Source organism: Mizuhopecten yessoensis, unplaced genomic scaffold (genome assembly GCF_002113885.1).
Source record: "Mizuhopecten yessoensis strain PY_sf001 unplaced genomic scaffold, ASM211388v2 scaffold11115, whole genome shotgun sequence".
NCBI lineage: Eukaryota > Metazoa > Mollusca > Bivalvia > Pectinida > Pectinidae > Mizuhopecten > Mizuhopecten yessoensis.
This window is the reverse complement of record NW_018408887.1, coordinates 1,094,155-1,105,833: the sequence shown is the minus strand read 5'-3', so window position 1 is coordinate 1,105,833 and position 11,679 is coordinate 1,094,155. Positions and strand designations below refer to the sequence as shown.

Genomic DNA, 11,679 nt, shown 5'->3' with positions numbered 1-11,679 from the left:
GAGACATATACAGATAATTAGTACTGTCAATCACTCTGGCACGAGACATATACAGATAATTAGTACTGGGAATCACTCTGACATGAGACATATACAGATAATTAGTACTGTCAATCACTCTGGCACGAGACATATACAGATAATTAGTACTGTCAATCACTCTGGCACGAGACATATACAGATAATTAGTACTGTCAATCACTCTGGCACAAGACATATACGTGACTCACACTTACCTCTACATATCTGGGTATACACAATGTACTTGTGTGAATATCAGAACATCCTTACATATATATGATGGTATTTTGAGCAAATGGATAATTGAAAACGAAAACGTCGACATTGAAGATGGTGAAGACGAATTTCATTTCATCGTGAAGTGTCCTTTGTTTTCAAACTTACGAGTCAGATACTTAAAGTCTTACTATTTCCATCGTCCTGGTGTGTTAATAACGTAAAAGAGTTATCTTATCTTGACAAATTTATTAGACTAGCATTTAAGCATGTTTCCATAGTGTGTTAATGTATCAATTTACAATTGTCACTCTCCTGAACAACTGCATGAACGTTGTACAAATTGTAACTACATGTATCGTGTTACATGTCATGTATCCCATAGGCCGTAAGGCTTACAGAATAAATTAATTGAATTGAAATTGTTTGTCAAATTGTTAAAAAGTGAAATCAATCTCTGACCAATTACTGCGTCCTTACCAACAAGAGCCGTTTTGTATCCCACGGATTTCGCCACTTCGGCCAGTGTCGTCTCGTTTGGAAGCATTCCTGCCCTGTTTGCAACAAATATGTTCACTCTGATAATACCAGAAGGGACCATACCTGTAAGTATAAGATATGTATGTAAACTCATCATACTCTCCGTCACCATACTTAAGGACCCACGTACCACTGCCAAAAAATGTAATTAGGTATTGGAAACTGTTGTTGTTTTTCCCGGCCTGACTTTAGCATTGATAAATCATTTCTGAAAAGAAAACCATACCTTTCGCACTTTTATAAGGAACAAAAATAAAGATGAAATGAACAAAACATAATCAATAACAATGTCCTAAGTGTAAGGATACCGCAGAGCTAGACTGGGATTCGAACCCTGAACGTCTTATTGTAATACCATTAGTCTACCCGATTGAGCATCACGGTGAATGGAACTATCAAGGCCCAATCGTGCTACCGTTATATCCAGACGGAAGTTTATGGGAGGTTACTGTAGAGTGGAAATTCAGTGTAATGGGACAGGGATCCTTAAGAAATAATCATAACGTTTGCGTGTAACAAGAGAGTGGAAATGTTGGAATAACATATTAACAGGTATATTTTTTCCAACATGTTCTAACCCCGAATTAAGTACTCCACTATAATGATACAATGATATGTTGAACATTGGCCATGATGTAAACGATAGGACTGCAACGACATATCGTGCGACGATATATACAGCTCCAGCTCGACATGCACATCGAAAGACGTGAATTGTGTGAAACTTTAAAGTCATGCCCATTTCGGAGAGTCTATTTCCAGTTGTAATATTGTCATTAAAAATGTGCAACATTTCTTTTCTCCTTGCATCTTCTGTTACTCTATATGTATCGTGAAATGTATCGTATCGTGAACAAAGTACATGTATCGTGATACGTATCGTATCGTCATGTTAATGTATCGTTGCAACCCTCGTTTGGTTTGGTTTGGTTTAATTTTGTTTAACGTCCTATTAACAGCTAAGGTCATTTAGGGACGTGCCTCCATGTGTGTAGTGTATGCGTGCGTGCATGTGTGTATGCAGGAGACAGGGTATGTTGGTGTGCTTGCCTCCTTGTGATAGCGCGGATCTGATGCCAACTTTATAGTGCTATCTCACTGAAATACCATGCCGAAGGCACCCAGCACAGCATTCCGCCCGGTCACATGATACTGACAACGGGTAAACCAATTGTTGCCATTCCCCTAAATACTGAACGTTAAGCAGGGAATAACAACTACCATTTTTAAGGACTTTGGTATGTCCCGGCCTGGGGACAGAACCCATTACCTTCCTCACCCGGGCGAACGCTCAACATTAAGGCCAAAAGTGAGGTGCTGCCAAGCAAGGCGCTAAGAAATAAAAGGTAGTTAGAAATAGAAAGAAAGAAAAAGATTCCAAATATTTCAATGTATGCAGCAGGTATATTTTGGTAGCTTTTGTGTCCCCTAATAGAGGACACCAAAGCAAATCCCCAATTCTGCAGGGGGTTCCTACATTAATCGCCTCCTACGATACAATGCAGTGGGTAAAAGCAGGTGTATTCTTTTCCCGATCCCCCATCTGCATGGGTGAGCAACCCTCGTAAACATGCTGTAACTCGAAGGTTGTATATTTCTTGATGTGAGGTAGATTTTGGAACAGCGTTGGGCGTGCATGTATAATTAGGATATGTTGTTGGTTTGGTGACACAGGAAAGATATTGTTGCCTTGCCGACATCATAGAATCGTGGATATTTGGATTATGCAAGAAATAATCACCATACGAGCCTATACTATAGTGGCACATATAAAAATGAGGATTTGCAAACGATGGAGAAATAATTAACGGATTATATTTTCCATTAAAGTATACGGTTTAAATACATGTATGTCCATCGTTGTATACAAATATGTTTATTAGATATATTCTACCTCGTCATATCATATCTGTATGGCAAACAACTTTAAGTTGGCGTCACAAACAAATATATTCAAAAACTCAATGTGATATCACAGGTACTAGCCTCGTCTGTCAATACATATATAATATGATTATATCTATAATATGATTATAGTGTAGGTGTATATACATTATACAACAGCAAAAGTATGCGACTGAAGATATTTCCTTTACATAGCTATACATTTAGAAATATTTTTCTCATTTAAAAATCGTTTGCGCAATTTTCTATGACACACTCACACACAGGGACACCCTCACTGGTTCACACACACGATTCACCACCACTGTTAAATAAACCACTAATAAACATAGGTTAACTCAAAAAGGCTTCCGAATGCATGTACAGTAGTACTGGGACGGGATAGGGGTCTGGTGTTGAGTAACTCGCAGTGGTAAATCTATGAGTAACAACATACGAATTCCGTCTAATCCCATTGCACCATTTTATTTTATTTCTATATATGCTGATCATATCAAAAACCTCCTCAAGGACTTTGTTAAACTTTAATTAGTTCATTCTTCACTTAAGGTTACGAAATATTTCCATGTTATATCATATGAATTTTTATGACATTTTTATGTATTCGTTAAAAAGCAATTAAATAAATTTAAACCCAAACGCATATGTGTCTGTAACTACAAGCACCTTATTAAAGACACTTCATAACACCGCTTCTGAGATTACATAAGGATATTTTTATTATGTATTCATACACAGGTGGCTTTTACGACAGTATAGTGTGTTTTTTGTTATAGAAAATTAAACCTATACCGAGATAACTCAAGCTCATTTGGTACCGGATGTACTGTAATAAGGGGTTGGGGGTTCGACAACAGTTTGACAAGCCACCCCTGTGGCTCGGGATCGATTTAAATGTCTACTTTATACATTCGTTTTTTTAATCTTGGCGAAATTGTAACTTAATTAAGATAGGACTATAGACCCACACTATAAAATGCAATCTATCAATATTTGCCGTTTTATACACTTATTTTTACTTCTGTCAACAGATCAATAAAACCATCAGTCTTGGCGAAATAATAATCAGATCCCTGGACTGGCAACAGTCGCGTCGACTGGTCTCACGTTTAGTTCAATCTACTCTGAATTGGTTTGGTCATGTCTGGTTTAGTCCTCTGTCTGTTTTGTGAGTCCGGTTTAGTCTATTTTATTCCATTCTAGTTTAGTTTTGTCTGCACTAAACTAGTCTGGTGTAGTCGCGTTTATTCTGTCTGATTTGGCCAAGTTTAGTCTGATATGATCTGGCCTATTTAAGTCTTGTCGTGTATGGTATGGTCCAGGTAAGTCCTGTTTAGTCTTGTACGGTCTGGTCCAGTTTAGTCTTGTATAGTCTGGTCTGGATAAGAATTGTCTTGTATGGTTTGGCCTAGTTTAGACTTGTTTAGTCTTGCATGCCGGTAATGACCTAGATTAATCTTGTATGGTCTGGCTACTTTAGACTTGTCGGACATAAACTGGTCCAGTTTAAGCTGTATGGTCTGGTCCAGTTTAGCCTAGTATATCGGGTATTGCTTGGTTTTATATTGTATAGTCTGGCCTACATGTGGTTTAGTCTTGTCTGGTATGGTTTGACTAGTTTAGTCTTGTATGTTTTGGCTAGTTTAATTTTGTCTGACATGATTTGTATCAGTTTGGATTTGATAGTTTTGGCTAGTTTAGTCTTGTATGATCTAGCCCAGTTTAGTCTTATATGGTATGGTCTGGCATTGTCTAGTCTTGTATGGCCTGGTCCAGTAAAGTTTTGTATGATATTATTTGGTTCAGTTAAGTCTTGTATGGTATGGTCTGGTCCAGTTTAGTTTTGTATGTTCTGGTCCAGTTAAGTTTTGTATGGTCTGGACCAGTTTAGTTTTTTATGGTCTTGTCCAGTTTGGTCCTTTATGGTCTGGATCAGTTTAGTCTTGTATTGTCTGGTCCAGTTTAGTCTTATTTGGTCTGGTCTGACCTTGTCTAGTCTTGTATGGCCTGGTCCAGTTTAGTCTTATTTGGTCTGGTCTGGTCTTGTCTAGTCTTGCATGGCCTGGCCCAGTAAAGTCTTCTATGGAATGATTCGGTCCAGTTTAGTTTTGAATAGTATGGTTTAGTCCAGTTTAGTTTTTTATAGTATGAAATGGTCTAGTTAAGTCGTGTACGGAGTGATCTGGCCTAGTTTAGTCTTGTATGGTATGACTTGGTGAAGCTAAGTCTACTTTAGACTTTCATGATCTGGTGTAGTTTAGTCCAGTTAAGACTTGTATGGTATGATCTGGTGTAGTTTAGTCTTGTATGGTATGATCTGGTCTAGTTTAGTCTAGTTCAGACGTGCATGATCTGGTCTAGTTTAGTCAGGTTAAGACTTGTATGATATGATGTAGTTTAGTCTAGTTAAGACTTGTATGATCAGGTCTAGTTTAGTCTTGTTAAGATTTTTCTGACCTGGCAACTTAGTCTTTTTTAGTCGGATCTTGTTTTGGTCTGGTTTTGTCTAATCAGACTGAATCTGGCCACATTTAGTCTGTTTTGATTTGAATAAGACTTATCTAGTTTTATTATTCCTTATCTGGTATAATTTTGTCTTTATTTGGTACGACATATTTTAGCCTAATCAATTTACACTGAGGAGACTTAGGTCTGGTCTAGTGTAGCCTTATTTGGTATGATGTGAGCTGGTGTTAATATAACTCCCTTGTCTATCCTGGTAACTTGGCATGTATCATCTTTGATCATTAATAATACATCTAGATGGAGTGAGACTAGCATGATATTTGGAACGTGTAGCTTTCACATTACGACATTTATGTATGTATATATTAATATTCTATAGAACCGGCACGGGTCAAGTCTTGGACCTTACAGCCACGACAGTACACACACAAAGCGCCTCCAGCATTACACACATGACAACACATCAGTAAACGACCTTAGCTGTTAATAAGGAAGCTAAACCCACAGGGACCTGATAATTTGTTATAGCTGTAAATATATATTTGTACCTAAACTAATGTATTCAGAGTACTTTTACATGTTTTAGGGATTTAGATCGACTTTCATATATATATATATACATTTTGGGTGGCATTTTAACCGAAAGTAGATATAAACCCCTAAAATATGTAGAATTACTCTGAACACATTAGTTTAGGCCCAAATATAGCTGTAACAAATCATCAGGTCCCTGTGGCTAAACCCAGTGACCCAAACCACGTACATGTACGTTTGATAGCACATGAATAACGAACCATATCGCGAAAAGGTGCTAGCATTCTCTGTGTACTCTAGTGTTTTGGACTAACAACAACAGAAATGTTTATCAAATGCAAGATATAAGTAGCATTATATATTGAAGGTGTCTTTGACGTATCAAGTTATGGTCCTCATTATTCATTTCTACTGTGTCCGATCAAGCAATCAAGCGTGAACTTCAGACAACTCGCTCTCCCAAGAACTTCGGTTTGAACCTCAGTGGTGGCAGGAAAAGAGTGATGTCTGATAGGGTTTTATAGTTTTTATTCCTCCGGTGGCACGATGGTTTTCCCCCTGGGTTTTCCCCCCATCACGAAAACATCATTTGTTCCGTTAGCGGCGTCGTAATAAATACTAAACAGAGCTTATGTTTGTTTTTGACAACGTACATGGCGGTAAATACAATTTATTTATTTGACTGGTTACTCTATCAAGAAAAATGTAAAAAAAATGCTTCAAAAAAAACGATTTCATGTATTTTCATTGGATGTTTTACAATAATTCATGAAGCTAACAAGGCTATTCATACAAGTCAAGCCAGATTACTTGAGTGAGATCTTGAAGGTGTTTTGAATGGTGTACAGGTAAAATCTCACTTGCTTTGCATGCTTTTTTCCAACTTCATTCAGCCTTATTGGCTTTGTGCTTAGTTATGATTTATTCAATGGAAATATATGGCATTATTCTGGAGATTTGACACATTTTCTTACATTGTTCTCGATAAAAGTGAATACACGGGTACTTCAGGAATGCATGTATTGGTATTTTTTTTCATTAATTTCATTATTCATTGAAATGTTTCATGGCGTTGACATAACGTCCGTAAACGAAAGTAATTCTAAAGTACTGTGTTTGACCAGACTCTTGAATTACAAGTGATCAAGCGTCTGGTTGAGCGAGACTAATTATGGACCATGATGATGTACTAAGGGAGCTAACTCTTTCGTATCACATAACGTCTGCAAATATGGGTAAACATTATACATTCGAAAATAATATTGAAATTTTGTTTTGTAATCTGTAAAGAACGCAAACAATAAATAACTATCAGTACGCAGTCTTTGCTTATAAAGTCACTAAGAACTTATACGAAACACTAGTTTCTATATATGTAAGTGTACAAGATTTTAGAACACATCAGGGATTCTGAATCCGACCTCGGTTTTCGTGGCAGGGCAGTAATCTGCTTTAACTACCGGCCGGGAGCTGTTTTATTTAGTACCTTGTATATGTACATCAGAACGGTGATCTGTGCCGTTCAGGTACCAATTGAAGGGGATGCATTACAAGTTTGACGTGGAATCTCTTATAAGTACAGTTCACTGGTCAAGACGCCGTTCCTTGAACTATCTGAAGACTGTAATTGTTTCAGAGATGACATACACGGATACGTTACCCTGGTCAAGGTGAGACGTTACCAGTGTACCTAGATTTTGCATACATATTCATTGTTTCAAAACTGGGAAGAAGCATTACTTTGCAGTGACAAAAGCGTGTTCCTTAATCGACACATGTTCGAAATTCAAAGATTCCGCTCTCGATATACATATTCCATTTGCTACCTTAAAATGTATCATGACAAAAACTCATTCCGCGACACCTTCCGAATGATACAAGTAAAATTATCTGATGTACTTGATGAAGATCATATAATTTGCGCAACAGCGTAACAGTGAAATTGACAGGTTTGACGATGGGTGTAGCTTCAAAGGCCAGGCATTAACCTGATATCTGGCCTGAATGGTAAAATCCCTTATCTACAGCTTCAAGTCTTGTGTCATATTCTACATGTGTTTGGGTGTCAAAACAACGAGTTTTGAGTTATTTTTATTGATGTTCAACAAATTGGCACTCCTCAAAGTACTGACGTAGGACAAGAAGGCTTAATACTTTTATGGTATCTAAGTTTATGTGTGGTACTATAAGCATGCATATCTGTGTCGACTGGATAGCAGTGATTGGAAGGTCAAAGCGTTCGCAATACTTGTTTTTACCTTACACCGACCACCAGAAGAATCCCAAAATCGTCAGATGTGGTCACCCTTACAGCAATGCACGACCATATAGCGTGTGGCACTCGAGTAAACCTGGACCCAGCTGAGGACATCACCAGTCACTCAATGTACATTAGTTCAAATGCGGCGCTTAAACGTAAGAGCAAGGGTCGATGACGTTAAAAGAAGTCGACAAGTCAAGTTGAACAAGCCTAACTCATTATCCGAGGCCTCAGCGTAATCAGCATGGGCCTTCAGTGTATCAGTAGTGTATGCAGACAGAGGCACCTTAAGGACTGTGGATACAATTTGTCTCCGAGATCTTAGCTAAGTATCGGCACTTTTGGCAGATATGTACTTCTCTGTGTCCGTCCGAAGCTTCCCAGAACAACTGACACAGCAGCTAGTTTAAAGTAATCGAAGGAACCATGAAGATTTAATACCATTGCCTTAGCAGGCATGTACGAAAGTGGTTCCAGCTCAGCGAACGTTGATTGTCGGATTGTGTTTTTAAGATAGACAACCAGGTAGATTAATTTATCCTCCCTGTTTATTAAGTTTTCGGTCAGTCTAAACGTTCAACATTCCACAGTCTAATGTGAATAAGCTGAGCAAAAGCATTAGCTCAGGGATAGTCTATCGCTTCCTCCGCCGTCTTCTATCCACTTCTGGTGCTGCTATATTTCTTTTCGGAGTTCATTCGTGTACAAGGGAGCATTGCTCGTGACTTGTTTGGTGGTTCCGGCTTCAATGCTAGAGTTAAAATATACACGTATGCTTCGGCGATATCTTCTATCCAACGGACCTTTAACCACGGTGCAAGAAGACGAAAAGATTCGATATCTTTGATGAAATTTAGTATCGAAACAGAACAATAGGGACGCTGACTTTGTTTTCGCGCGATCTTGTATACATTAATATATCAATGTAGACCTACAACCAATGGCAATCCTTGAAGAAAAGAGCTCCCTCCCTTTGTGATGACAAAATCGAGTGTTCGATCATGGATGGGTGTTGCCGCCATCATATCTTCCACTACAAAAGAAAACCACCCGTCCTGCTGTATCCCACTGCATGTGTGTCGTAACGGTTTTTTTCTTTCGTTTCTTCTTCTACGCAGGAGACATGGAACACTACAACACATTGACTCTCTTTTGTTTCCTATCTTTTCTGTCTTCCTTTTCTTTCTTCTTTCCCTTCTGGTGGTATCTCTCTGGGAACCATTCCTCCTATGACCCTTGCTCTACCCCCAAACAAACAAACTACACAACGAGCCGTGTAAGTAGCACGGGGAATCGCCAAGCATCAGCAACGGCGGTTGAAATGTCAAGACGAAATTAAGGTCGCCAAGAACCATTCACAATCTCCTGTATTATTATAACTAGTGTATATAAAGTATGAAGACTTCTCAGCAAAGCGAACAGTGTTTTGTAAATGTAGGAGGTCTGTCATCCTCGATACTCCAGGGGTTACAGTCACTTTCGCTCTCTGCACCCCCGGAAATTGAAGGCTCATTGTTTGCTACCTTGTGGATGAGACAAGAAGACTATTTTGTTCCTTTGATAAACATCAACAGAATCTCGCTGTCGCGTAACGGTAAAGTTGACTGACTTTGAAGTCGGGTGTGGCTCCTCTGTAAACTTCAAACGACAGGTTTCAGCCTAGCGATTAGTCAAGATATTTTTACCTAAGACCTATCAAATATGTTGCTTTGTGCCTTCGATTTTGATTTGAAATATTCTAGGGGTGCAGAGAGCGAATGTGGGTATAGCCCCTGGAGTATCGAGGATGCGGATCAATATGATGCAGTCTGAAATGTGTGTTATCGGTACTTATAGAGCCGGAGATGTGCTTTTTAAGGTCATTGCTCATCGTCATGGGTAGACTTAAAGTCCAGCTAGCCCAACATCAGTATAATCTGACGTGCAACGAGGAGGAAGTCGAACAAGGCTTTTACAAACGCAGCTTAATCTTAGTCATTGATACGTATACGTGTACATAACTAGGTATATGTCAAGCCCAAAACTTAAAGGTATCAATCGGGCCTGCTTTTAATCATTCGAGGTTGAGTTTCACTTTCCCTTAACATTAACGATCACAAAGACTAGACATAAATGTACATAGCTTCATTTGGATTTAAAGTGACTTATTATATACACGCCCGCATTTTAAACATGTTTTTGAATGCCCGCAATTATTATAATGATTCTCTAACTGACGCTACACGTAGTTTCAAATTGTTTCAGCATGCTTATAAAGTGGACTAGTTCCTGCGTGATACCGTAGGAATAGTGAGTCTTCTACACGTTGGTTATTCTGCATTGGATTCCCGCCGATTGAGAAGATTTAAGATTCCTTATCAGCTATTAAACCTACAGCGATTTCGATTTCAACTAATTAATGGAGTCGAATGGTTCATAATAGTTGGTGATGAATCTAAGCTCTTAAGACAGGGACATCCCACGTGATACCCGTGCTAGATTTCTGTATTCTGCCCGATCTGTTTGGCACCTTTCTGCGACATTGACAATCTGCATTATAAATATAATGTTTTTTCTCAGACAAGGGCTAAGATTCTGTAACATAGTCCTAGCCGAGGTTGGGATATTACAGAATCGTAATCCGTGTTAGGCCTACAGGTGATACATTTTATTATTCTCAAAAGGAGATGGTTTAAAATCGCCCCAACTGTGAAGAATGGAGAGGCCAAAGGACATCAAAAAACTTTCATGAACAAATCTCTGGTCCGAACGGGATAGGGGCTTTAATCAGAAACTGTGAAAGAAGATATTTAATAATATTAATTTTGATAACTTACCAGAGCGGACAGGATACCGGCCTGTCAACAAAGCAGCTCTACTCGGCGTACAGACGCTTGCCGCCGCTAGATGGTGTGTCAACTTCACTCCCTCTTGCATCAACTGGTCGATGTGGGGGGTCGACAGCGTTGTGTTGCCAAAACCACTCAGATCTCCGTACCCGAGGTCGTCTGCTAGCATTATGATGATGTTCGGTGGCCTGTTGGTGGCGCTTGTAGATACTTTTTGACCAGCGACTAGGCCAATCAGAAGAATGATGTGATGAGCTGTTGCAGTTCCCATGATGCCAGTCCTACAATTAGTGAAAGGAAATTTATTCTTTGAAACCTTCCCAGCTGATTTAATTAGATAGTGTCGGAGATTATTTTCGAGAGATCACTGAAATTAAAGACAGGCGCGTAGCTACCATGTAAGCCAATAACCCCGGGCTTGCACATGATTTTGACAAGTATAGGTTTTCATGACATTATTTTTTCTTGCTGAGACTATAAAGTGGAGTTTAAGTTTTGAATATATAGTATACATATGTAATTCCTCAGATATGATACAGTGTTAATAGTTAGTACAAAAATGTATGAAGTTTAGAAATGTCCATTGCATTAATGGACAGTTCCAGGCGGAACTAAACAGCTCGATTGAGTAAATTGAGAAACTCACGCCTGGCGCAAACGACTCCGAGTATGGCACAGTGGACACAGACAATCATTGTGGTTTTTTTTATGAAAATATCAATTTGGGGCACGTTCGGCCCCTTTTGCCGGGGCACATTCGGCCACCCCGAATGCAACTGTTAGTGTGCAAAGTGACGTCACTATTGATAACGTCACCCAATTGACCACAAAAATAATATTTTTACGTCGCAAAAATTAAGTATTTTTTTCTTTGTATTCACTGATTTGTTCTGGACTTATTTTCCAACA

At 38.8% G+C, this 11,679-nt stretch overlaps 1 protein-coding gene across 2 annotated transcripts in view; it reads right to left on the bottom strand.

Annotated features, from left to right (window-relative positions):
* The window catches only part of LOC110466093 (steryl-sulfatase-like), a 22,085-nt gene that overhangs the window by 5,461 nt on the left and 4,945 nt on the right, over positions 1-11,679 (bottom strand). For both annotated transcript variants that reach the window (XM_021522391.1, XM_021522392.1), the window contains exons 2-3: positions 10,759-11,051; positions 718-840 (exon numbers count right to left, since the gene is read on the bottom strand). In XM_021522391.1, the coding sequence (XP_021378066.1) occupies positions 718-840; positions 10,759-11,051 (416 nt within the window). The remainder of the gene's footprint in view (positions 1-717; positions 841-10,758; positions 11,052-11,679) is intronic.